This window comes from Alternaria incomplexa, assembly GCF_024043165.1.
Source record: "Alternaria incomplexa strain BMP 0042 chromosome Unknown scaffold_2, whole genome shotgun sequence".
Lineage (NCBI taxonomy): Eukaryota > Fungi > Ascomycota > Dothideomycetes > Pleosporales > Pleosporaceae > Alternaria > Alternaria incomplexa.
In genome coordinates, this window is record NW_026249851.1 from 1,357,376 (window position 1) to 1,384,545 (window position 27,170).

At 53.9% G+C, this 27,170-nt stretch overlaps 7 protein-coding genes across 7 annotated transcripts; 4 read left to right on the top strand and 3 right to left on the bottom strand.

Moving 5' to 3' along the window:
* Positions 1-19: 19 nt before the first annotated feature.
* On the top strand, positions 20-3,868 carry J4E90_001950 (uncharacterized protein; the record flags this gene model as incomplete). Its single annotated transcript, XM_051431534.1, has 2 exons — positions 20-287; positions 339-3,868. 2 exons carry the CDS (start codon positions 20-22, stop codon positions 3,866-3,868), a joined length of 3,798 nt encoding a protein of 1,265 aa, XP_051294668.1.
* A 430-nt stretch (positions 3,869-4,298) lies between these two features.
* On the top strand, positions 4,299-5,270 carry J4E90_001951 (uncharacterized protein; the record flags this gene model as incomplete). Its single annotated transcript, XM_051431535.1, has 2 exons — positions 4,299-4,513; positions 4,559-5,270. 2 exons carry the CDS (start codon positions 4,299-4,301, stop codon positions 5,268-5,270), a joined length of 927 nt encoding a protein of 308 aa, XP_051294669.1.
* A 3,147-nt stretch (positions 5,271-8,417) lies between these two features.
* Positions 8,418-12,608, bottom strand: J4E90_001952 (uncharacterized protein; the record flags this gene model as incomplete). Its single annotated transcript, XM_051431536.1, has 1 exon — positions 8,418-12,608. The coding sequence occupies one exon, from the start codon at positions 12,606-12,608 to the stop codon at positions 8,418-8,420; it is 4,191 nt and encodes a 1,396-aa protein (XP_051294670.1).
* Positions 12,609-14,200: 1,592 nt separating this feature from the next.
* GPI10 (glycosylphosphatidylinositol anchor biosynthesis) lies at positions 14,201-14,966 on the top strand (the record flags this gene model as incomplete). The annotated part of the gene is made up of 3 exons (XM_051431537.1): positions 14,201-14,440; positions 14,493-14,723; positions 14,787-14,966. 3 exons carry the CDS (start codon positions 14,201-14,203, stop codon positions 14,964-14,966), a joined length of 651 nt encoding a protein of 216 aa, XP_051294671.1.
* Positions 14,967-17,732: 2,766 nt separating this feature from the next.
* On the bottom strand, positions 17,733-18,572 carry J4E90_001954 (uncharacterized protein; the record flags this gene model as incomplete). The annotated part of the gene is made up of 1 exon (XM_051431538.1): positions 17,733-18,572. The coding sequence occupies one exon, from the start codon at positions 18,570-18,572 to the stop codon at positions 17,733-17,735; it is 840 nt and encodes a 279-aa protein (XP_051294672.1).
* Positions 18,573-20,389: 1,817 nt separating this feature from the next.
* Positions 20,390-21,673, top strand: J4E90_001955 (uncharacterized protein; the record flags this gene model as incomplete). The annotated part of the gene is made up of 1 exon (XM_051431539.1): positions 20,390-21,673. The coding sequence occupies one exon, from the start codon at positions 20,390-20,392 to the stop codon at positions 21,671-21,673; it is 1,284 nt and encodes a 427-aa protein (XP_051294673.1).
* Positions 21,674-21,872: 199 nt separating this feature from the next.
* J4E90_001956 (uncharacterized protein) lies at positions 21,873-24,398 on the bottom strand (the record flags this gene model as incomplete). Its single annotated transcript, XM_051431540.1, has 3 exons — positions 21,873-22,297; positions 22,366-24,165; positions 24,215-24,398. 3 exons carry the CDS (start codon positions 24,396-24,398, stop codon positions 21,873-21,875), a joined length of 2,409 nt encoding a protein of 802 aa, XP_051294674.1.
* Between the last annotated feature and the right edge of the window lie 2,772 nt (positions 24,399-27,170).

The window sequence follows — 27,170 nt, forward strand, 5'->3', positions numbered from 1 at the left end:
TTAGTCGTGGGTGACGACGATGCCGGCCGCGCGCCCGCGGGCCTCATTTGAGCCCATACCGCCCGATTTCGATGTGCGCACCTTTGTGGAGACCGCGGACAATTTCCAATATGTCGACCGCATTTCCTACGAGATGATCGCCAACAATGGCATCGAAGCCTTTGAGAAGCTGGTGATGCTGCACGTCATAATAGGCGGCAAGCCTCTTGTAATCGACGGCTTCGAGGAGGTTCTGGATCCCTGGACCTTTACACCCTCGTGGCTGCGCGACAACCATGGCGATAAAGGTGAGCGCAATCTAGGGCAACACTCGGCGCGCATTGCTAACAGTGAGACAGTCGAGAATGCGCGCAATCTGTCGACCAAGGAGAACATCCCTCTTACTATGAAGCATTACCTAAAGCATATGACGAAGCTGACCGAGCAATTCTTCGACGGCCCCGACGACGCATACCGCGATAAGGCGAGGCAGCGCATCTACCTCAAGGATATCGACTGTCCTCAAGTGTGGCATGATAAACTAAAGGAGCACATTCCCTCGGTTCTGTTCTACCTCAACGAGAGCACTGGTGAGCCTGGCGGTCCTGGCGCATTGGACGAGCCCGGTGGTCGCAAAGGACGCGGTATTGGACGCGCTGGAGATCTCATGAGCAGCCTGCCACCTGAGATGCGCGCGGAGAACCTCATGTGTTATATTGGTCACGAAGGCACCTACACCCCGTCCCATCGAGAGATGTGCGCTTCACTTGGTCAGAACATCATGGTCAACGCATCAGGCAACATCAGCGAAGACGGCAAGCAGGAGCGTCCTGGTTCGTCCATCTGGTTCATGACAGAGAGCAAGGACCGTCATGTTGTCTCGGAATACTGGCTCTCGGTTTTAGGCCACGACATAGAAGTTGAGAACCATTTCGCGCAGCTCATCGCTTGGAAAAAGGCCCCATTCCAGACTTATGTCGTAGAGCAGCGAGCGGGCGACTTTATACTTATCCCACCGCTGGCTCCTCACCAAGTCTGGAATCGTGGCACGCGAACCATGAAGATTGCTTGGAACCGGACGACTGTCGAAACACTGGAACTTGCGCTGAACGAGGCATTACCCAACTCACGAGTCGTCTGCAGAGACGAGCAGTACAAGAATAAGGCCATCGTCTACTACACCCTTCTAAAGTACTCCAGCCTCATCAAGTCCGCGCGCGCTCAAGTCGAAGCGGGTGGCGAACAGGCCGTCGCAATTCAAACGTCGGTCAAAATAAAGCAAGTCCAGAAAGATTTCAAGAAGCTCTTTGATCTGTATAAGGCCATTCTGCTGTCAGAGGCGTTTGCACCGGACTCACGAGAACACCCAGAGTTTCTTCCCTACGACAGCAACGTAACTTGTGCCTATTGCAGATGCAACATCTTCAATCGCTTCCTTAGCTGCAAGACTTGCAAGAATTTGTTCAGTACGGAGATCGAAGAACCATACGACGTTTGCATGGACTGTTATTGCATGGGACGAAGCTGTGGTTGTCAATCAGGATACACATGGGTCGAACAGTGGAAGTGGAAGGACCTCCTTCACAAGTACGAAGAGTGGCGCGCTCAGATTATCGACATCGATGGCTTCGTACATGAGAAGACTCCACTTCCACTTCAAGAAGAGCGACGATATCTTGGCAAGAAGACTCTGGCCACAGTCTGTCAAGAGCAACTTCGAGTCCGACCCTTCGTCGATATCAAGAACCCGCAACCTGAGAGCGTGTCCGACGATGAGGAGCCTGTCGTCGATGAATACGGCAACGTCAAGAAGGTTGCGAACAAGAAGTCGAAGCAGTACCTTTCAAAGCATAAGTCCTGCCATTTCTGTCTTCATCGCCACCCGAAATGGAAGATGGCATTCTGCACGAGCTGTGACCTATCCTACTGTTACGGTACCCTGTTTCGAGCACACGATATGATGCCGGTAAACGTCATGGAGGCTTACAACTGGAAGTGTCCACACTGCAGACGAGTTTGCAATACTGGCGCTTGTCGACGTGACCCCCGACAACATCCATACGAGCCCAAAGGAACCTTACTCGGCCACGACACCAAGAAAGTGGCTGATATACGCTCAGTAGAGTGTCTCGTCGATTTCAGTGTGTCTAATCTGAACTGGTTGCGGGAAGAGGAGGGTATGGGCCAGAGTGCAATGCAACGCAGAATGCTGCAAGCGGAGATGGACAAAATGGCGGATCCTTCCCTTGATGCGCGATTCATTGAAGATGACAACCACGGCTACACCCGATACGGTATTACTTACTCTCCCGTTGAGGACGCCAACGGCGTCGTTCACGACAATGGTGACGCAGGGGCAAATGGTGCTCCATACTACCATGATCCCGGCATGGATGGTGAGATTCCGCGTCTGGGTCAGAAGCGTGGTCGCGAAGAAGACGAGGATGTACAGGGCGGCCGGCGGAAGAAGGCCAAGGCAAAGAAACAGAAGAAGAAGAAGGACGACGAAGCACAACCCCTGCAACCGAAGAATGCATCTGGCAAGGAATATCAAAAGGAGGTACAGAGGAAGCTGCTCGAGGATGCCAAACGCGAGGACAGGTTCATCATGGTTGCCGCGAAGATGAAGGGTAAATCCAAGGTGGTAAAGTTATCTCTGGCCACTGGCCTTCTTGACCGAATCCGACAAAGACCCGTCCCCGAGCGCGCACCAGTGCTGCGACAAGGCACTCCTGAGGAAATCGAAGCGTCTGGCGACATGCGGTCCATTCTACAGTCCGATGTTGTGCCGAAGCCAAACACTCTCAAGAGCGTGGCTGAGAAAGAGAAGGACGCGAAGACATATCGGATCCGAGTAGAAGAGGATGAGGCATACTCAACGCGCAAGCGCAATCCGGAAATTAGCGGCGCTGCGAAACCAGGCAGGCCTCGTGGCTCCAAACGATTTGAAGAGATCACGCTCGATTCCGATGAGGAGTTTGGTGGCGAAGAAGACGAGCCCGGATATACTGGTCGCCCGCGTGGGCGTGCATCGAACTGGTTGGCGCGAAGGAATGAAGGTGAAGAAGACCTACCCACCGAGCTGCCGTCCGACTTTAGGGATGGAGCTGTAAGGCCCAACCGGGAGAAAGACCGAGAGCGAAGCCGCGTGTATAATGAGCGCCGAAAATCCATGCCAGCAAAACCAAAAGCTGGAATCAGACCTACAGGACCACCATCCGAAGATCCGGAACCCAACAACGCTGGTGATGTCTCCGGTCATGCCTCTGACCAGGATGGTCTTCACGAAGAGGATGACCAGTCTAGTGAAGCTTTCATTCTCGCACAACAAGCCGCTGCCGCTGCCCTGGAAGCCCAACGTCGGGAGGAGGAGGCAAAAGCTCGTGCAGAAGCTGAGGCTAGAGAAGCCGAGGAGAATCTGCGAGCGAAGATGGCGCTATTCCCCGATTCGGACGATGACCAGCTCATGGACACATTCCTTGGTGACCTGCCACCCGCTGATGAGGAGCCATTCGAAGATGACACACGATCTGAGGACAAAACACCGGAACCTGTCCGCATAGGGCCACCGCCAACTACAAACTCCATCTTGAGTGGTTTGAACGGGAAGAAGATCAAGATTGTTGCGGCTTCCAAGCGGAATGGTAATGGACTAAGTAAGGTCACCACTACGACGACTGTTACTGCACCAGCGTCCAAGTTTTCCTCTGTCAATAGAAAGCCTCAGGCTATCAACGTGTCGGATTCGGAGAGTGATGATGAGATTCCTGCGAGCGCACCAGCTCCGAAGAAACCTGTTGGCAGACCACCAGGTCGCCCTGCTATGGTACCGACCCGCGGTTCGAGTTCTGGGAAGCGTGGTCGTGGACGTCCAAGGAAGACTACGTGAAACGTCGATTAGCCAGGCGTTTGGAGCTTGCATTTACATAGGGCTGTTTGTTTGTTTGCTCATATACCATTGTTTCTTAGCAAGGCGTGGTGGATATTCCTGTGGCATATCCTCGGAAATTCTGAGGCGGGCGTCCTGGTGCATTATTGTCCACGGTCATAGATGAAGCGTCGAATTCGATATTTGAGGTTAAAACATGTATAGTAGCTGCAATGCACAATACGATACGGTAGAATCTTTCAGGGCGAGTGCATAAATCACACTGGTTATACAAAAGAGTCATCTTGTGCGGAAAGGGTTTGAGGGCGACTCAGCCAATATTATGTGCACGTGATCTGGCGTCGGGCTTACCTAGGTATAGTCGTGTCTTCCCACTCTCACGCCAGTTCCACCCTGCCTCGCAATCGCAAACCCACCAACAACACCCACAATGCCCCCACTTCAGATCAAAACTATAACTCTGGGCGCGTTTAGAGATGTCTTGTCGCGTTACCCTGCCATGGTCCCCGAGAAGCTACGCGACCTGGACGCGCAACGATATGACATCATCCGCAAAGCCGTAGCTGCACAAGACGAAAGCGAGAAACACTTGACGAAAGAGCAAGTCGTGACGCTTGTGGAATGGAAGCTGTATGTGGTACCCTTGTATTGAGATCACATATGAGGGGGTTTGAACTAATGGCGAGGCAGGAAGCACGGCACGTTTCGTCCAGCCCTACTAGGCCTGGTCCAAAGTAATACGGCAGAGGCAGTCGAGAAAACAACCAAAAGGGCCTACGCTGCGCTCTGGAAGAGCAAATCATCCCATCCTGATGCCATCCCCGCGCTCAAAATTCTTGTGGGACTGAAGGGCGTGGGCCCAGCAACCGCATCCTTGCTTCTTTCTGTTCTCCGACCTGCAGAGATACCCTTCTTCTCTGATGAACTGTTTAGATGGTCCGTCTGGGACGATGAAACGGGGAGCGGAAAAGATGGAAAGGGCTGGCAGAGGAAGATCAAGTATAACGTCAAGGAGTATGAGATGATGCTCGATCGCGTGCACGAGTTAAGGAAGAGATTGCGAAGAGGATTCGGACAGAGGGACTCTTTAGCGATGGCGATTGACGTTGAGAGAGTAGCTTGGGTACTTGGAAAAGAGGGTGTGGATGTTAGTGTGCAAGAAGATGCGACAGAGGAGGATGAGGGAAAAGACGCGGATGTGCAAGCTGACACGAAGGCGGAGGAGGGTGAGAAGGAGAAAGACGAAGCACAACAAGAAGAGATCCCACCAGTAACGAAAGAGAGCAGCGGTGACGAAGCAACGATTGCAAAGCCCGTAGCGAAGAAAGGTACGAAACGTAAAGCGTCGGAGGCCAAACCACCTGTCGAAGGTACCCGCAAGAGTACGCGGACGAAGAAGTAGGCCCTCATCAGCATATCTCGACCGCCTGACAATCGAGCGCAACTACAGATGGAGGAAACAGGTACCAAGACCAACTAGTCTCCAACATTCAACACGCATCACACATCTCGACGCTTGCCTGTCACTATATCCGGATCGCAATAATCCCGTTATCGTTATTCCCTTTTTACCAACTCATCACACCGATGCCGCTTATCATCGGTGTTCATCACTCTTCCCTGGCTAACCGTCATTAAGACATGAATATGGAGACCTGACTCTACGTATCATCTTCATCACAGTATCTCACATCGGTCAACGCAGTCTTCACTCAGTCTTCTAGCTCCTTCTCTCGCCTCCGGGGCACGTTTCTGTTCACCGTAACCGAGACAATCCTTCTGATCGGTGTGACGCCCATATGTCATGCATGGAGGGATCAGCAAAACGCGGACATGATGGAACATGACAAGCGACTTGGTGTTTCGTATCTACGGAATTTTTCCCCGTCGAATCAAGCCCTGAACTGGTTTCCTTGGGGTGAGGTAAGATCTGACGAGGTGCCCTTGCTTAGCCTATATCCAGCGACACCTCGTATACCGGAGATGAATATCGCGGGGTCTGGGGGTGGTGTTACGTGAGATGCGAGATGTGTGAGGAGAAAGGTCATGGCCAGTGTATGTCATGCATGAAAAGGATGACTGCCACGCGAGAAATTGCGGGGAAGGAAAGAGCCTTGTACACAATGGGCAATGATTTTCAGTGGAAGTGAGGAATGTGATGGGATGTGATGAGATTAGGCGGGCGACATAAGGTTGTCTTAGTAGAAAGTCGGAGTTCGGAGCGTGCCGAACGGGGTATGTCACTGGTCGACTTGATGGAGCAAGTTTGCCGCGGAGGTCTAACGTCGTTGACTGAGATGAAACGGCTCTTGGACTGCGGCAAAGCGCGCTTGTGGAGAAATGGTGGTGATGATGACTTGCATGGTGGTTTATCGCTGATAGTTGGAAACCGGACTTCGCTCATGGCGCGGCTATGGAAAATCGCGGTCGCTTCCAGGTAACACCAAAGAGATGGAGCATGCATAACGGACCATTGGCACACATGGCATGGTCAAACAAGGACTCCCGAAGCAGTACTGGTAGTTTTCAGCGCATATACATGTAGCGTCAGCTAACACCTCATATGTGTATAGATCTGTACGCATCACTCCATGCGGAAGGACAGTCTCCTTCCGTACTCCTGATTCTCGATGCGTGATGCGCAGTATATCCGCATTCGCACACTCCGCAGCTCTTTCTAACACCACATCCAATATCCTCCAAATTACACATTCCTGCACCGGCCTCCAGATACAGAAGCACAACCGCCCCCAACCCCATCACCGCGTTCGCTCCCTGTAATCCAACGCATAGCCTCGGATTCGGCAACCGAAGCGAACGGGAAACAAGGGAGACAACTCCGAACCCAGCGTGCCGGTATAGGTAGAAGGATGGAGATTGTGTATAGTGCTTCAGCCTCGCTAGATCGGCTGGGATGTGAATCCTGGCTTGATTGTGATGAACTGCACCTTCGAGGTTGCTGGCTCAGCATTAGTTTTCTGTCAATGCGCTGTACGCTGTATACGCTGCGTGTATGTAGACGACAAAGAACGCTACTTGTGACCAACCTGCCAGTAGCTTGGGATTGTGTGCTAAGCCCCGCGAAAAGGTCTTTCGCACGCAACTTTTAGCGATGGTGCACATCACCTTACCTCGCTTGCAGCCTCCCTCCACGTCAAACCCAACGAGCTAGTTGCGATCCTGCACGTCAATATAGTCTTTACTCAACTGAGCCTTGTCGACCCCGACCTCCGCGTTAGCCACAACGAAAGCGATTTCTAGCTTACGGTACTTTCCCATGTCTCCGTTCTCATGCAATCGCATCTGGCTGCCAAACATATGCATGTGCGTCTTTTTGCTCGAACCTGCCTTGTGCTAGCCTCAATCGCCCATCGGTGAGGCGTCTGCGGGTCGCTCATTCCAGCAGACTTGCTATCTACTTGCGATATGATGACTTGCATACAGCTATCCGTTGTCAGAAGAAAAAGGAAACAACTGCTTGGAGTTTATGCAGGTAAGAGAAGGATCCCCGATCTGTACACCTGCATGCATGCAGGTTCGCGATCGGCGATCTGTGGTCAACATGTTAATGTCGGTAATGTTGGTGGGGAAATTGGATGAGTTTAGGGAATTTTCAGGGTTCGCAACGTCAGGAACTCCGTCTGGGTAAGGCGGCTGTTGAAAAATAAGAGACGGCGGTGACATATTATTACTACATAGATTACTACGTATATACCGCTCGGGAGTCGGTACAATACCGATCGGTTGGGAATCTTGTTGGGAGATTGGTACATGCAGGTGTGTCGCAACAGGAGCGATGTCGGAAATTGACTTTTTCTTTTACTATGGGGTGCCGAGTTGCTAGGGGAGGGAACCGCAGATACGGTTGCGGTTGTGGTTTGTCAAGGGTGGAGATGCTCGATGCATGTCCAACCGAGGTGTGTGGAGAATAGCATCATCACTGAATGCGGTGAAGATCCTCATGTCGGTCAAGTTCAACAAGATCAGGCATTATGCCTGTTCATGCATTATACTACACGGCTTGACAAACAGCCAATATGCTATCAAAGACACTTCAAAGAAGCGAAGAGTAGTAACTAGCTAAGGACACAGTAATCCATCCCCTTCAGTTTGCCATGTGCGGAACAGCTTCCCAGGAAAGCCAAAGCCCCCTTGTTGAGCGCATCGCTTACCGAGGTTATGTTCTCATCGATCATCAACAATTCATCCTTCATTCTCAACCAAACGGAGGCCCAGGCCACACAAGAGAAAAAGTGGAAATAGATACAGAATGGTAATAGTAAATGCTGAGAAGAGAAAAGAGACAACGCCGTCTTTTAATAACGCTCGCCGATGCATGCAGCCTAGATCCAAGCTAAGTGAGAACGCCCTGCGCCTGCCCTTGGTGGTAGTGGTAAAGTCATGTTGTTGCTCTGTAATTCGTATATGTACACACGCGTGAAACGGGAATCCAATGTATGTGTATTCGTACAGCGGGTAGATCTTGGGTATCGTGTAGTTGATGACGGAGATGACAGTAAAGTTGTCAGTGTACGGTATGTGGGTGTTGTTATTGCGATTCAGCTGTACGATTGTCCGCTGGCTCTAGCTCGGGTGGAGGAATCTTCTTGACTGTTCCGTTGCTTCCACTGCGAGTGGATCGCCGGACGTGAATGCTGGCACGAGCAAGTTCGCCATTGGAGACGGAGTTGCTTCGTTGCGATGATGACGCGACAGACCTCTTCTTGCTGCTGAAGTTCAGGACCATTCCGTCGTCGCTCTCTGAATCGTCATCGCTTTCAACAGCGTGGTCGCCATCGTAGCCAGCAGCGTCATCGATAGAGGCCTCAAGGTGATTGGCTGACGCTGTGGAGATCCAGGAGTGTTCATCAAAGGAACCGCAACCAACTTGAGTTGGGGAGCCGGCCGACGCGACCGAGGGAATTGATGGGTTCGATTCGGACTGTGACATGGCAGAGAATTGATCCTCGGAAGAGGAAAGGGCCAACCCGCGGCTTGATCCACCAAGAGGGCTATTCTCAGAGGACTGATCGTTTCGGTGCCAGCTTTCTCGATTGTTATGTTGACTGAAGACTATCTCATCATCTGGACTTGGTGGACATGCAGTCTGTGCATGAGAAGATGTAGGCCGTGATCGTGTAATAGAATCAGTTCGCTCACGGGCTGCTGACTGTTCCACTCCAAGTCGTCGACGGTACTCATCCTTCGCGCGATCAAAACGGTCATCTGATTTCTTTCGTGCAATCGAGGTAGGGCTGGAGGGTCTTTGATCGCCGGCTTGAAGCAGCTGCGATGATCGTCTAGAATCAGGCGCCATCCCAAGAGTGGGTCCAACTTCTTGACTGTTTGCGATCGCCCAGTTTCGATGCAGGCGGGAGGACAGTGACGACAACGAGGATTGCCGCGACGAGGGGTCAAGACGTTCAAAAGACTGAGCTTCTGAATGGCTAGGCGATGAGCTTCGAGCAATGGGAGACATGTCTTTTAGGGCGTCAGGTTGATTGACTTGGCCGGAAGCACATGTAGTGCTGATTGCCAGGCTTGGGACGCCATGGGCATCGTCGTCTCCACCAACCAGTCTATCGATCGACCTCGCGCGGCTATGTTCTTTTGGGGGCTTCAACTTGTCTCTGCTTCTCATGCTGTTGACCACACGCCGTGGCAGACCACCAAATAGACCACCCAACTGTGAGCCACCAGGTGTGTCTAGAGCCGTTGGGGTACCAGGTAGAGCTGGAGGAAATCCTGGAGATGCGGTTCGACCGGGAACCAGATCCGCTTGACGAATGGTGCTTATGGAAGAGATGGCTCGGTCTTGCATTGGCGGTCGCTGTTGGCTCTCCAGCATCTGGGCGGGTGATGCAGTACGGGAGTTGGGACTGTCAAAGTACCTTGACCGTTCTCTCGCCTCCGGACTCGCTGTAACACTGTGAGAGAGCGGATGCTCAGCTTCACGCGAGCGAGTCAGAATCTCTAGGATAGCACCGGGTGCTAGACTGCCACGTCGGCCTTCGTAGGGCCGGGCGTCTTGACTGATAGTACTACTCGAAGAGTTTGCGCTGATGTTGGGGGGCGCGTCCTGGTTGGTAGCCGAGCTCTGCGCACGGCGCCTTGAACCTGAACTGCGAGTTGTGAAACCTTTGACGAACTCGGATGTCTTTTTAGCGGCTGAGCGGAGGCGGTCGACGAAACCAATAGGGACAACGGCCTCCTCGACATCCTCTTTGGAAATCTGAATCCTTCTTCCATCATAGGACTTGCTAGGGTCTGTCTCTTCTGCCCATGAGATGTGGTTGGGAATACCGGATAGCAGCCACGGGTGGCGCTTGATCTCTGGTATAGTGATGCGACGTCGCGCATCCTTGATCAGCAATCGTCGCAGTAGGTCACGTAAGTTTTCATCAACCTCTTCGTATTCGAGATCATGCGGTGCTCTCTTGGTGCTCGTCATTGGCTGACTGTTGCGTCCGTGTGAGTTGGGCCGCGAGTTTGATTGCTCAGCGACGGGTTTCAGCCGATACCTAGGGATGTAGGGCTCGTCTTCGCTGATGACCTTCATCAGCGTGAATGTGTTTGTGTCGTGAAAAGGCACGCGCCCGTAGATAAGGCAGTACAGCGTGACACCGAGAGCCCAGATATCGATCCCGCCGTCGATGAGGGGAGTCTCTGCGTCAATCTCTGTACGGCAGAGCTCGGGGGCGTAGAAGGCAGGGGTTCCCACAGTCTTCGCCAGCTCAATGGCTTCGTCAACCTCCTGGTAGTCCGACTCAGAGTGTTCGCCGTTGCTTTCATCAGTCTTTTGCCGTCCCAAGTACGACACACCAAAGTCAGATATCTTGATGCGATGCTCCCTGGTTACAAGAAGATTGGCAGGTTTGATGTCTCGATGGATGACGTTCTGATAGTGCAGGTATTCTATACCCAAGACAGTGTCCTTGAAGGCTTCCCAAGCTGCATGCATAGTCATCAGAGGGACGTAATTGAAGTGTTCAGGGATCTCTTCGCCAGAGTCGGTCACACGTGACGAGGAGCTGCCAGCAACGCTCGGTACGCGGCCTCGGATGAGCTCCGTGTCGTAAGGGCCGTACATGGTTCCCTCAAGCCCATCGGCCCAAGAGTTGTTTACCGGCTCAGGCGATCGGAAAGCGGTCTCCATGTGGTCTTCGTGGTGGCCTGCGACGTCTGATCGCTCGCGAAACTGGACGCGGCTGTGCGGACGCTCGTCTTCTAGATGGGATGCTTGCGAGCTACGTCCGTTGTCGGAGCCCTCGTCTTCAGAGTCGGTTGCAAACTCCAAGCTCCAGGGTTGGTTGGAGGAGCCGTCTTTCCGACGTAGGTGAGCCTCTCTGGCCATGCGACGTTGCTGGCGGGCAAGCTTCTGGTGGGCGATGCGGATGATCCTTTCGTCTTCTAACGTTGCACTGTCATTGTCGAAGATGCCCTGGGACTCGCGCTTGAAGCGACGCCATTCGACGAGGCAGATCTCCCTGGCACCCTCAGTCCGCCACTTGACCTCGCCCAGCTCGACGTGCTCGAGTACGATATAGACCTTCTTCTTAGCTGGGTCATCTATAACCTCGAGCAAGCTGACGATGTTGGGGTGGCGGGCCTTTTTGAGGATGGCTATCTCGCGCTTGATCTTGTCTTCGTGGCTGTTGTTCTTGCCGAGGCGGCGACGTTTGGAGTAGCGGTCGACGATCTTGATGGCGACGTAGCGGCCGTGCACCAGGTCCTTGCCCAGCTTGACCTTGCCGTGAACGCCTCGGCCAAGCTCGTCGATGATCTCGTACTGGTTCACAATCTTGCGTCCGGAGACGGGGTCGGCCTGGACATCGGCAATGTGGGTCTCCTTGGGCGCCTGGCGGTGGGTATGGTGGAGCCAGGGCGTGGAATAGGTACCGTCGTCGGGCTGGTCGGGCTCCTGAGAAGGGCGGCGGGTGGTGGGGTTGAAGAGGCCAGGGCTGCTCACCGGTGAGTTGCCAACAGTGCGTGGGGCCGACTCCATAATGTCCCTGTAGTGCTCGTGGGAGAGGCCGAAGGCGCCGAGGCTGGACAGCGAGTTGGCGGCCGAGTGCGAGGGGTGGGAGCTGCGGGAGCGGACGATGGGCGGGACATAGGGCTGGGGGTACTGCTGCAGGTGGAGGGCAGCATAGGACTGGTTGGGGTAGACGGGCCCATCGCGGTGGCGGGGAGGGAGGGCGTAGGGGTGAATGGGGTCGACTGAGTTGGCCCGCACCGTCACGTTGCTGGCCGTCGAAGCGCTCGAGAGGTCTCGCATGAAAGCCGGGCGGTCGGGGGCAGGTGCAGCGGCGGGCGCGGCCTCGTTGACGGTGGAGAGCGAGGCCTGCGAGGCGTGGGCGCTCGTGCTGGGCGAGGGGTTCGAAGACGCGGACGTGTCGCGGGGGATGGGCGACGAGTAGATTCGGAGGGGTTGTGGAGAGAAGTACGAGGGCTCCGGGTCGAGCGTGTGTATCTGCGATAAGAGGCTGGCGTTGAGGGCCTCTGGCACGGAAGGCACCTCGGAGCGGGGCGTGCAGTCGTTCTCGTCGTCCTGGCCTTGACTCGGCGGCGACGCGCCATGTTGCTGCTGCCCTTCTCTTTCTTCACCAAATGCCTCTGGTGCTTCTGGTGCCTCTGGTGCGTCCGCGGTCGGGGGGCACACAGACGACGCCGGCGACGAGTGCGCCTGGTCGTCCCGCACTTCCCCTTCCGCTGTCAGGCCCGCATTCGGGTCGACCATGGCAACCACAGCTCAGGACGTGTCAGCTCAGCAGAGGCGTGCAACCATGCCAGCCCGTCTACGGTTTGTCGAGGCGCACGTCGTGGGCGGATAGTCTCATGTCGCGCTGGGCTGGGCGGCGGTGGCGGTGTCACAGCGAGGGCAATGGCGTGGGTGCACTGGTGCTGTGAATCGACGTCGGGGTGAAGATGGTGGCAGTGGGCCGTGGTGGGCTCAACGGCTCGATATGGATTTGGTTGAGAGACACGATCGGCTCACTTGCGCTTTTCCCTCTGGGGCAGTGATGGGCGGGATAGTCAAGAGTATTTCGGGCCCCATAGATGACGCTCTGAAGCGGGAGAGACACGCCGGGGCTCGCAGCAAAAGGTGGAGACGCTATGTATCGCGCTGGGCATAGGCGAAGACGCAGATAAAGGCCGTCAGGGCAAACAACGAGGCGCTGCACGGCAAGAGGGCAATGGCACCGGCGACCAGAGGCCTACAATGCGCCCGGTGGAGCGATTTCTTGTTGAGCGAGCCACGAGCGATATGGGCAACTTTTTGTCTTGGGGGATCTGCCACTCGACGGCAGCGAGAGTATCACCTACATGGTGCTAGCATGCAGGTGACAAGAACGGGTATGGCTGCATGCACTAGTCCCTCACTGGCGAGCCCGGCCCTTGCTCTGCCCTCAACAACAGGTGGCGTTCAGCTGTTCGAGGGTGTGGTTCGTTTGCAGCGCCCTCGTCCAAACTGCTCTGCGCAGCGCCATCAGCATGTGCCTGTGTCCTGATCCCAGCTATGTGCGCGCATGGGTCGCCTCTGCCGCCTCCGGTTGCGTCGGCACCCGTCACTTGGGCCCATGCAGCAGCCATTAGATGAGGAAGCGCGATAAGCACCCTGGAGAAACTCTAAATCCCTCCCTGCAACATCTGCCATCATAGCACATGGCGACTGACGGACCCTCTCTAGCACAAGCCCTTCCCCAGATTTACCCTCGCTGAGCGTCAGGTACTCGCTTTGCTTCTTCGTTCCCGCTTCGATATCGCCCCAGGGCTGCCATGTCCAATCTCACGCTATGGCTGCGTCACTGGCGCGCCCCGTATCGTCATTGTTGGGCCGGCACACACAGCCATCGTGCCACGAGCATCCAAGGGGGGGGCAAACCGACGGCTGGCAACAATCCCATCCAGCGTCCTCGCGCCCTGCTGCCTCCCCCTCGCCATGCCACGATGGCGCTCCAGACCGCCTGCAGTCACCGGTAGATTATCAATCGTGACCTATCGTGAGATTGACCGGCCTCGTACGTGCACAGTCGCACGGCGGTGCATGCTGCAGAGGGCCAGCGCAGATGAAGCCGAGTCTAGGCGCCGCCCGTCTCCTCAGCAATCATCGTGAAAGTCCTAATCCGGTAAGGCACGCAGCATCAATTTTCTGCACCGGGGCGCGCTTGAGCACGGATGCATGACAAACGTGACTGCCTGTGCAGCGCGCCAAGGAGCTAGACCACCGGCTTCGCATCCTCACCTCTGCTGCGAATCTCATCTCACTTTGCTCGCCAACCATTGCCCCGGCCTCCCGCCTGTGCTCGCTGTTTCTTGCTCTATTACCCAATGCCGACCCGCACCAACGCTGCGAGGGACACGAATCCGAGCGGGACTGGTGCTCCACCACGCGCTCCGTCCAACAGCTATCGTGACTCGACGCTAAACATCTTCGCTCTGCTGCTTGCCTTCCGCATCGTCAACGCACTAACCCTGCGCTCCTTTTTCCAGCCCGACGAGTTCTTCCAGTCCCTCGAACCTGCATGGCAGCTTGCGTTTGGCCCCGCCAGCAATGCCTGGATCACCTGGGTAAATCCACTTCAGAGTGCTCCAGTATCCCCAGTCCGCTCACCGTGGCCAGGAATGGAGATCCCAATTGCGGTCGTCCCTGCATCCAGCGCTATTCGCTGCCGTCTATCGAGTCGCGGCACATGTTGCTGACCTCTGTGGCTTGACCTTGCCTGCTAAAGCCGAACTACTCCTAGCTGCTCCGAAAGTTACCCAAGCCGTCTCTGCAGCCTTGCTTGATTGCTACACATGGAAACTTGCGGAAAAAGTCTACGGTCGTGGCAGTCGCACTGCCCTTACTACTGTACGCGACCATCCTGCAAATTTAGCACTGCAATCTCTGATATCTGAGCCCACCTACTTCTAGCTTGCATTGTCTGTCTGCAGCCCGTGGCAGTGGTTCTGCGCGACCCGAACACTATCCAACTGTCTTGAGACTACCATCACTTCTGTCGCTATTTACTATTGGCCTTGGCAGGGTGCAGCAACAGCTAGCAAGGGTCAGACGCATATTGCACACCACGACCTCGGCTCCCTCTCAGAGTAAGTCGTGGAATCAAAACACCCTTTGTCTGCTCCGCCACCACTTTAGGCTCATGCTCGTGCAGGTTGCGCCTGTCACTGCTGTTGGCAGCGCTTGCGTGTATTCTCCGGCCCACCAATGCACTCATATGGTTGTCCGTATCCGTCCCAGCTCTATGGCAAGCCTCACATCGGCTGCGCTATGTGTTGGTCCGTGAGATCCTGATTTGCGGGTAAGCCTTCCCTCTCCTTGCATCCGCTGCACGTTTTTCGTCCCCATAGTGCAAGGCTCCATTACCGGGCTCTGCGTTCTCTGCAAACTACCGTGCCCCGAGGTCACCAGACCATAACCCGACTGACGATGCTAGCTCCGCCGTCCTGGTATTGTCAGTCGCGACCGATCGGCTCTATTACAGGGTCTGGACTCTTCCGCCGCTTAGATTTCTCTATTTCAACATCGCTCAGTCGTTAGCCGTATTCTACGGGAGGAACCGCGGCGACTACTATTTGACCGAAGGTTTGCCGTTGCTCCTCACGACATCGTTGCCATTTGCCGTTGTTGGCCTGTGGCAGTCGTTGAGGGGCTTAGAGCCATGTAGCCCAGCCAAAGGCGACAGCCCGGGTAATACAGCAGCTTCAGGTCAATATACTGCGGGCAGTCAGATACTAAGCCGTCTGTCATGGACGGTGATCGTCATGACTGCTACGCTGAGTTTGATATCGCACAAGGAAGTTCGCTTTCTGTACCCAATCCTACCCTTCCTTCACATCATCGCCGCCAGGCCACTCAGCAAGTTTTTACCTCCTCGCGCTGCGCTATCGCACAAAGCAGTCGTCCTGTTCTTGCTTGCTGTAAACATCCTACTTGCAGGCTATGCCTCTCAAGTTCACCAGCGTGGAGTCATCGATGTACTCGCCTATCTCCGCCATAAACATGAAACGCGCAACAGCCTATTATACGTTCATGGCAATAGCGATAGTAGCGTCGCTGCTGTGACCAATACAACAGTCGGCTTCCTCATGCCCTGCCACTCCACACCCTGGCGCTCCCACATCATCTACCCTGAAATCTCCGCATGGGCTTTGACGTGCGAGCCACCCATCGACATACCGCTCTCGCAGCGCTCAACCTATCTCGACGAGGCGGATGAGTTCTACATCAAACCTGGCCCTGTAGCTTGGCTTCGGGCTAACATGGAAGATATACAGACGATCAAGGCGAGTGGAAGTAGGTCTGGTCAGCATTGGATGCGCCAGGATCCAAAGTTTAAACGCAAGTACCGGCGTGAGTGGCCGCAAAACCTTGTTTTCTTTGAGCAGTTGGAAGGGACGCTAAAGGAGTATCTTGAGGGCACTAGGTACCAGGAGTGCTGGAGGGGTTTCAACAGCCACTTCCATGATGACTCGAGGAGGACTGGTGATGTGATTGTTTGGTGTTTGGATGGCGTGTGAGGCGCAGATTGCATTCTTGTATAATACTGTAGCAAAGTAACTCTCGTAGTGACATTATCTGTGAATCATCTAGATAATGTGATCTCCCATCAGTGCTCCTTTACATACCACGCAAGATGTCATCTCATCTGATCCTCGTCCTCAAAATACCCAGGTCAACTATCCAAGCCATCCAAGTGTCTTCGACTTATCCCTTCCTTCCCGCTGAGCTCAGAAGCCGCGTCGCGACGATTTCGTGACAACGAAACACGCCCAGTACCAAAACATCGAGCAGCAACTATCCCATCGCGAACCTGCGTAAACGGTCCAGAGACATTCTGAAACGCGAACTCTTCATCACGACATCCACACTCCATAGACGACACAGTCAACCATCCCGTCTAGCTCCCAACACAATGACCTCATCGACCCTGCAGATCCACAACCCACAACCCACAAACATTGCTCTGGATCCCAGCACACCGGACACGCGTCCCTGTACCTGACGATGACGATCTCTTGCCACAGAATCTAAATGTACATCTAAATCTAGAACACCATGATCGTCAGGGCAACGAAAACGGGGTCAGTCTGGACTTCAAAAGTTGAACTGGGTAAAGAAAGAAGCAATTTGATGATTAGTGTTGTTGCTAGGCGGGGACCCGAACCGGACCCTGACACTTGAGCGGAGGAAAGGGAAAAAGGAAGACCACTGGGCATATGCATCGTGTTTTTGGGACCGAGGGGAAGGCATTTGAGAAAAGTAAGGCTATAAGGGGAAACGCAGAGCATGTCATACAAATGAAAAAGTTGAACAGGTCTAAAGCCTACATCAACATGTAAACATCTAAAGTAGGTGATCTAACGTTGATGTAGGCTGCAGACCTATTCAGTTTCCTCCTGGTTGAGGTGAATGGGCGCGCAGGCTTCACGGTGGTAAAAAGATTGATGAGAAGTCTGGATTCGGTGACTGAAGCTCTCGTATGAGACGCACAGTATGAGACGTGTTGATTTTCTTGCAGTATAACATAGGGAATAGGTTCCTGGTAGACCGATGTTCTTTGTCGGCAGTTGCCCCCTCTTCCGATAACAACAGAAACCAGTAATGTTCAAAAGCGACAGACCAACCCAATGCACAATGAATGAAAACACATCTCGCTTGGAGAGAAAGAAGCCATGTTCTAGGCCCCAATTAAAAAAATTCAGAAAATCAACGCCATGATCCCAATGCCCGTTGTTGGTGGTAGGCTTATTGAGCCTGGAACGCCGCGCTGAAACCTCAACTGAGCCGGCAAGTGATCCGGCATGCACTATGCTCCCTTTCGAACGCCTAAGAATGCAATATGACCCAAGGAAAATATCAAGCCAAAGCGACTGCCTTTGCGCTGGTGCTTGAGCTGACTGAAGCCGGGGGTGTGGGTGGTGCAATATCGATCGCAGGCGCAACCCAGCCCTCCTTGCGAGCAATCCACATGACCAAATTGAGGTCAAAATTCTCGAAAAAGACCTCATCGAGGAAGCGAGCCTTTGCGCCGGCGTAGGTATGGTATTCCTCGCGAACTGTCTCTGGATCGACGCCGAGGATCCTCCGGAAGCAGGCGATGGTGCATCCTGTGCGGTGCTTGCCCTTGTTGCAGTGGACGAGGATCGGGTGGTTGGTACGGTCCATGATGAGGCGCAGAGCTCGTGACATTTCGCACGATTCGACGCGCACTTCGCCTTTGTTGGCTTTGACGTGAACGTGGAAGTGCTGTATACCAGCCTCCTTCATGAAGTTTTGATACTCGGGTGAGAGTGGCTCAGGAACCAGGGTGAGGATGGTCTTAATTCCGGCTTCCTTAAGGTATTCGTAGTTCTCCTCTTTTGGATAGCTGCTGCGATAGACGCACCCAGGGAGAACTGTGCCGTAGTTTGATGGAGGAGTAAGTGACTGTAGGCGTTCGGGTGCCGAGCGGATGGAGACGGCCGGTGTGAGGGTGCCGTAAGACTCGGCTGTGCAGGTGATGGAACACTGGTGACCCTGAGGGTCTACGACGACCTTTAGATCCTCGTGCGTGGTCTCGCCCGCGTGCTGAATGAGCCCATCGCTTGCAGAGAGACCGAGAGAGGCGACAAACTCCCTGATCCTTTCGAATACGCTCTCCTGAGCGTTCTGGTCCTGGCTAGGGGACATCGCGGAGTCTCCGTTTGACGAAGACATGTTGAAGCGCTGCGGAGCTTCGGGTTCGACTATGAAGGAGGGTATCAAAGGTATAGGTTTGAGCGCAGCTTGTGTTGTACTCGGACGATTTGTCCTATACCCTTCACAGCGCGGATTTTCGGATGCGGAGGTGCTTGGTGGTAGGCCTTGTCGAGTGCTCTTGTGTGCGTTGAGGGTTTGGAAGTCTGAGTTGGGAGGATGCTCGAAGACAAGAGACACGGGGGCAGAAGCCGACGCGGGCAGCCTATAGTCTATTAGCCAAATGCTCGTACGTTAGGAGGATAGCTCCGAAGTCGCGAGCTATGGGTCGTCGCCGCTGTCACCCACGGATCCGGCGGTCGAGTCGAGCGCGCGGCGAATGGAAGGGCACCCATTGAAAATGCGGCAGTTCACACAGTGCTGGTGACAGTGCAGCTTCCAAGGTCGCGTGAAAGAGTGAAACTTACTTCGCTGTTACCGGCTGGTTACAGGACACATCTTGCGAGCGTCTTGCGGTGATGCAAAGAGGCGTTGATGTTCATTGTGAGTGAGTGAGGTAGGTAGAGTGTACTGTGGGCGGAGTGGTGTGCGCAGTAGACGGATATTTGTGTGGTGATGGCTCGGGGCGGTAGCGAAGGATGTCAGCCGTAGTTCGCGGGGAGTGAGAAGTAGTGTATTATAATGAAGGCTGGTGTTGTGGAAGAAATCGGGCGGGTCGCCCTAGCGCGCCTTTCACTGGTCCGAGCCAGATGCGTCGGAATCAATCCGCTGGCTTGGACCGCCGGTTCCAGGGTCCGCCAAGCGCCGTACGTCACTTGCCGCACCTTCCCAACGGTACTTTGGCTATGCAGGAACGCAGAGCATATAATTCATCGACAGCAATCTGTGGGCTGTGTGCTAGTTCAGTCTTCTGGTACCAGCAAACAGCGCGCGGACCCCGCACCAATCTTGTCGTGCCTTGCCAAATGACGGCAAGCACAGAGCAAGCGCCAGTAGCACCTGGGCAGTGGGCAAGCTTCGCTAAATTCGCTTCTGTTCCAAGGCGAACCGCCCCGCTGCATGGCTCCGACCTGGGCGGCGCGTCTCAACACTGTCTCGCTCCCGTGCCTCAGCGACAGGTTTGATACCTTCCAGCGCCGTTGACCTCGTCATCGCTCCACTCGCAACCTACGGAGCGGTGGGTCTCTAGTGCTTGGGTGAACCACGACGTGTTCGCCAGAACCGCGCGGAAGAATCGGCACAGAAGAGACGCCAATAACACAGTAAGCGCATCAAAGCATTACTGTAGACGGCAAATGCCAGTAGGCGAAGCTTATGGGCCGTGTTCCCAGAGCAAACCGACTATGCGAATACAACGATATCATACTTCGCCTTTGCCCAGCTTCTATGCCATCATCAAGGCAATATTCATAGCCGTTCATCCCGAGTTCTCCTGCTGCCCGAGTCTTGTGGCCGCTTCCTCATCATTGCAACCGCGTAGCCAGGGCCTGGACGCTCAGGGGAACTTGGCAGAAAGTATCTCGAAATCTCTATGACGACTCCGCGACATTCCGTAGAAATTGGCTTATTCGAAGGGGTCAACTGCAGACCGCAGTCGGAGGTCGCGGCACGTTTTCGTGAAATTTCTCTGAGTTGAATATTTCAAAGCTCCATCGCACCACTTTCACGTGAAGACTCTCATGATCGGCAGCTAACCATGAAAGGCTAAGCCTCATTTCCCCGGAGTCTGTGCGTCTGACATGCTGGACCTCGGTCACTCCACCAAATACAGTAAACATCGTGACGTTTCTCACATCCTCAGCGTATCCCAGGGGTCCCACGTTCTCCAATTGAGCATCATGGAGCCTCCACGCTCGACATCCCGATCGCGTCGCTCTTACCCGAACCTCCACAATCTCTCCATAGCCCCGCTCAGCGCCAAATACCCTCTCGATGCATCCGTACCACCTTCGCCCGACGAGCAAGGCACGCGCACTCCTCGGACGTCGTACATCGCGCAAAAGTCGGCACCTACAACGCCAGGTGTTCTAAGCCTCAGCCAGAGCCGCAGCAGTTCACGGCAGCGCCCGAAGAAAGCATACGCATACGACAGCTACTTCGTCAACCCCCGTGCCGAAGTTCGCGACGTCGGCGACATTCCAAAAGCAAAGAGTACCAGTGTTCTGCATCCCGGCGTCAGCTTTGCCGACGAAGTGCTCGGAGTAGATGATGGGAAAAAGAGACATCATTCGAGGAAAGGCACAGCGCCTCTGCCGCCGCACTCACCACTCGTAAAGCATCATACCAAAGAGTCAAATGAAGAGTGGCTGCACCGCGCTGGCTTGGCAATCGCCGGCGAGACGAGGGATAGCAAGGGACAGGGTTGGCTTGTGAGACGAGAGAGCTCCACCAGTCTAGTCGGACAAGGTGACGAGTACGAGAAACGCTCTTCACATGAGGATAGGCCCATGGCTCTACTCTCCGGCGAACATGTCGGTGACGCAGACTTTCCTGTGTTCTTCTCACCGCGCATGTCCAGGGTGGGAAGTCGCATCCCCAGTCGCGTAGGCTCCCGCGTACCCAGCGCACGGCAGAGTCGACGGGGCAGCAGAGTAGGTAGTCGGGCCGATCTCATGATGTCTGCCGGATCGAAACCGCAGTCAGGAAGAGCCAGCTTCGAAATCTCTGAGCTAGATGAACGCTTCATTGAGCCTGACTTCATCGAAGCAGACGAAGAAAGCGATGGCGACGAGGAAGAAGTCGCTCGTTTGGCGCGCGAACGCGGGTTCGGGCTTGGAGGCTGGATGGATCGTCTCATCGGATGGACACTATTCTCTGTTGACGAGGACAGAGAAGCGTCTGATGAGGATGATGTGGAAGATGATAGGAGCTTGCGACTAGACAATCTTACAACGGAGGAGCTGAAGTTACGCCGCGAAGTCGAAGCCAAGCGACGTAAGCTTGAACGAGAAGCTATCATTGCTGCGTCTGCTCTGCGGAGACAAGAAGACGATGCGACAACCACAGATACAGAGAGCCGCCCAATAACCGGGGACTCGCAGCGTACGACGGCCAATGAAGAGGTCGGCGGCTGGCAAGATGCCGCGTGGCTATTGAGCGTTGCTTCGAAAGCTTTGTTTTGATCACAGTAATTAATAAGTCAACAATTATACCCAAGTTACTCAACTAGGCAGTCATACCAGCGATTAGATTCCCCCGTAACTGCAACTTGCTGCTATAATATACTCGTTTACGGCGCTGATTAGGTTACTCTATCCGCACTTATATCCTCAGCACCCAGTGTTCGGCAATACTTCTTGGCCTTGTCCATCTCGCTGATTTCTACTGCATCCTCAATCCCAGGTCTACCTCACCTTGCCCGTCCGACATACTAGGCGGTCTATCCTCCTTCTTCGTACCCCAATCACTCTCCGTATCTCCCAGCACAAGCTCCAGCGTCCACCCTTGCGTGAAGAACTCGTGTCCAATCCAGTTCTTCGTGTACACCTCGCCATTCAGCTTAGCGCTCTGGATATAAATGTTCTTGTACTCCTTGTCGAAATTGGTGTTACGAATGGTGGCAGTAGCATTCGTGAGCTTGTTAGCTATGGAAACGGTGGGGAAGAAAGGCGGAATGATAAAATAGACGTTCTGACCCGGGTTAGGGAATAAGCCAAGCATGCTGAAGAGTGCGAAAGATGCCATGCTTCCCGAGTCGTCGTTGCCTGGAAGGCCGCCGGGTGTAGCGTTGAACCGTGACGGGATGTCTACATCTGGTGTTAGCGAATCTAGTCAAACCGGACACTTCCTTGATGTCTGGTGTGGCAGAACTTACAGTAATGTGCCCTCTCTGCACTCAATCCAGGTCTTCCTGCAAAATGAGATAGATACACTGTCAGGAAGACTGGCTCGTTTCCTATATCCGCTAGGCCGCTGGTATGGAAGAAATCCAGTCTGCGCACAAACGTCTCGTCGCCCCCAAGTAGCTCGATGAGTTTCCCAATATCGTGCGGGACGAAGAATATATACTCCCAAACACTGCTTTCAAATGTCTCAGACGGATTCGACGTCAATGAACAAAAGTCGGTCAGCGGACTACAGGCAATGGGGTCTTGGTAGCCCCATGTTCCGTTTAAGTTCCTGGGTTGGAAGAAGCCCGTGAAGCCAGTATCTGTACCGTTGATCGAGGAGGTTTGGTCGGATTTGAAGAGGTTCCGCCAGTTTGTTGCGCGAGAGAAGTACTTATCAGTCGTGTTTTTACCGAGACCCTTTGCCAGAGTGGCCAGATTGAAGTCGTTGTACGCGTATTCAAGAGATCGCGATATACTTCTTGAGTTCGTACCAAAGCCGTAAGGGTCAAAATCAGACACCGGGATGTAGTTTAGCGATTTCCAACTCGTCAGGCCACCACGTCCCTCTTGACTCCATTCTAATGGCTCGTTCTCGGCGTCGTTGATGATGGCTTCATAGGCGAGTTCCCAATTTACGCCTGTGATATTTTTGACGTACGCATCGACCAGTACATTATCGGCGTTGGAGCCGCCCTGTGTCCAGCCTTTGCAGGTGCTCATCATGCAGTCTGGCAGCCATCCACGATGCTTATACGTATCAAGAAGACTTCGCACTAGACTGGACATGATAGAAGGCTCCAGTACAGTAAGGAAAGGTAGTTGCACGCGCCACATATCCCAGAGACAGTAGAAGCTGTCAAAGTATGGCTCATCGCTCTCCCAGTGCGGGTTCTCACCCGTGTAGTTCTGAGGAGATATCATCGTACGATAAACAGCGCTCCAGAAGCTGGTCTGTATGCTCTTGTCCACTTCTCCAGTTTCGATGGTAATCGGAGCGAACTTCTCACGCCAGGCTTCCTCGGCTGACGTGACAAGTCCGTCAAAGTTAAAAGTGGGCCCCGGGATTTCCCTCTCAGCATTTTGGCAGGCTTGATCAGTACTGATGAAGCTCAATCCCATCCTTGCTAACACCGGTCCTGAGAGTGGGCCGTTCAACCGGATGAATCCACCAGCTTGGACGTAGAATAAGTTGAAACCGCGTGTTACGTAAAGTTCTTTTGGCTGTTCGCCGGCTCTGTCGTTGACCCATACTCCAGAGTTTTTGACAGTTCCTCCGGAAACATCGAGGCAAAAGTATGCTATGTAGGACCCCGCGCCGAAGCTTGGTAGAAAAGTAGCATTCCCTCTCATCCTACCTGACTGTTGGCCGGCATCGGCCTCAATGGTAATAGAAGCGTTTTGTCGACTCGCCCATAAGTCTGTCAGGTCAAGCATGATGAGGGGATCGTTGCTTCCATTTCCATTAGATGCTGCGGAGAAGTCGAAGCGAAAGAGCGCAGCATGTTCTGAAACGGCCATATCTGCATGTATGCCATTTTCCAGTGTTACTCCAAAGTAGCCAGGTCTTGCTTCGATTGAATCGTTTCGATAAGGAGTTGCGCGTGCTGTGATTGGAAACTTGCATGTGTTGATGTCATCGCCTGAGCACAACTGCGGAAAGATGGGGAAGTTGCCTAAACTTGGATTTCCTCCTGTTCCAGAGTCATGTAAAGCTGAGAAGCCAGTGATGTTGCTGCCGTCCGTGGAAAATCCCCCGGTATTCGCGCCATCCACATCCGCAACGGCTGCAAGGTTTTAGCAGTGAGCTATCAAAGTTGCGCTCCTGTAGCCGACCTTTTGCCATGCCGTATGGTAGTGTTGCGCCTGCGAAGACGTTCCCTCCATCTCTACTACCGATCAATGGGTCGACCCATTGTAAAGGATCGAAGTCGGCGGTTTGCTGCGCCTGTATTCCTGTTATTGTCGACAGCGCTGCAAGCTGTGTAAAAGTCCAGACACAACGGCATAGCCTTTTCATTTTGAGATACAGGCTCGATTCTCGTGCCCGTGAAGTTGTACCAAAATTATTGAGGCACGTATTATTGCGTGTGATTGGATTAAACGCTTCGTAGACAGGTCGATGGCACGTGTAATTGCGTCTACGGTTCAAGATAGGGAGGAATAGCCACTCAGCGAACGCGAATCGAGCAAGAATGGTCGATCAAACGTGCGAGTAGCGACTCTATTAAGTCAATCTAAGTACCACATGGCGAGTTGACTTGCGTCGGGGTGATCGCAGCTCAACACTGTCCTAGTGGGGTTTATTGCGGGGTAAAGCAACCGACCGTCTGGTACTGCAACCTTAACTGCATGGTAGGTAGCATCTAATTTTCAGTGTGAATGCCTTCGAAGCGCGAGCGAAAGGACATGAAGTTGAAGGTCTGAGTCCACGTTCAGCCTTGCACAGCTATCTCGCCGTAGCGTCTCGTCTTGTCGCAGGCCAAGATCGCGCCCAGTCCTGCCTACCCCACAACCGGCTCCTTGTGCTGCTGTGGAACATGTGACCCTGCCGCAAAACCTTATACAGCGGTACGGAAAGCGCGAAGGGATTTCGGTGGTCATGCATCGAACCGAGGCCATTGTCCCGAAATGGCACCACCGACAGAGGGAAGATCGTTCCGATCGATATGCCCTGTGCAGCACTTACGCAGTGCCGGGAGTCCAGCGAAGTTTAGGTGCTTACTATGAGCTGTTCTGTTCGATGATTGGCCTGGATCCCCACGATCGGAGTGCTGGCCTCGCACGGGTACACGACCCGGCAAGTCGGAGATCTCATGGGAAGAACAGGCGCACGTGTGCCTTCCATTAAGACTGACTCTCCCAACTTCCCTTTCCCATGAGAGCTCCAAGCCCATAACCCATGCACCCTCAAACATGAAGAACAATTTGGAGCCTAATTTCACCCATCTTTCCGCTCCAGATTTCTGCCACGTATGATTTGCACCGTCTCGCATCGGTCCTGCAATACGGCGACGTCGTGGTCATCATCCACGTTTGCTGTCAGAGTGACATGAGTTTGCGCAGTCTCCCATCCAGTAAAGACGAGCGCCTCGTGAGTTCCCGGTGCATCGCATCGCCAGCCGTGTGCTACTCTGAACGTGTGGTTGCCCCGGAGCTGTTGCGCGTAGCTTGTGACAGCCCTTTCAAGATCCTCGACGCACTCTTCCTTGAAACGAAGTCTCTCCATTGTCAAGACGGGTGCTTTTAAAGGAAGCAAATGCATACCATCTAGTTCCACATGGACAGTCCAACAAAATTGGAGCATATCTTCTTGGGGCCAAGGACCTCGTCTCGCGCTGGAGATTCTAGGAACTTCAAGTGTGCTTCCAAATTTGGCCATATGCCCAAAATATAGATCAACTTGGGGTCCTGGATGCAGTTGTAAAACTGTGAGCTTGTATGCAGTTTCTCTCGCACAGCTGACAGGTTCTCAAGCAATGCTGGATCGTCGGCGGCAACATTTTTGAGACGCAATTGGGTTATTTCGAGAACCGCCATGCTTCACAAGGATTGTGAAGAATTTAGAGCTCGTGTCGTGGACTAGAATAGTACTGTGGAGAGGATGTGGGAAGAGCACAGTGGTGACGATGGACGGGGAGAACCTGGAACACGGCCGGACGGTGACTGGGGTGGGTTAGCGCCTTGGCATTCCACCCCTACGCCGCGCAGCGATTGACATTGAGGCCAGTCAGCAGCTGCTTCGACACTCTCGCTGCCTGAACATCATTTGTGCCTGGTACGCCTCGCAGGCTTGAGACGGTAATGTTACGCGAAAGCTCCCAGCCTCGGTCGATCGAATGGATCCTATTGGTGTTTGCGGAAACTTCGCATGACCTCGCAGTGCGCCCATCGACCACGGTGGCCACGACGTTACATCACAGCATTCTCTGAAATAGTTGCATGCAAGTACAACTATTATTAAAGAGCTCTCTGGTACATGGGTTCTTGGTGAGTCAAAGGCGACGCCATGTGCACTTCTGCGCCCTTCCAGCAACCCATCTTTTGGACGCCGCCAGTGTCAAGGCAACCTATCGGCGCACATCATCCTCTTGGCGATGCTTGTCGCTATCTCGTAATGCAAAAATAGCCTGTCAAACAGCTGCAGGCAACAGTAAAAGCCAGACGTCCCATGCTATCGTTGGCTCGTGATACAGCGACGTCATTGCGACAGAGCCGGCATCACCGGGATGTGGTTGGGATGGTCTCGAGGAAGGTATGTCACGACTATAAGTTGGACTCGCAAAGTAGGCCTGAAGCGGTTGCAAGGCATAGATGCTCTGCCGGTTGATGCATATCAGCAGCACAGCCCTCAGAACCACCAGGCGCCATCCAACGGTATGGCTGCATACCGGTGAGCTGGCTAGTAACCGGAGACATCTAGAGCTTCACCATACTAAGCCGTTTTGGGGACTTTGACTATCAGGCCCCTAGGCGAAACAGCGATCCCATTAGTTGGCCGTTTGTTTTATAGTATAGTGCTGTAAGCCCGCCACGGTTCAGCCGTAAACCTGGCGTCCCCTGATTAACGGACCACCCACACCCGCGGGGTCGCTTCATACTCCCGCTCTCGGCCCCCAGACTGTGCAATTCCCATCTTTAGAGACATTGGATACCGCATACAGCAAAGTATATATCGCCACAGGGGAAGCGAACCCGCAGATCGCAGAATCCTTCTCATATTTCTGATATCAATGTTGTCTCCACAGGATCACGGTACTGTAGTCGAAAGCTCTTCGAGTGACTCACCGAC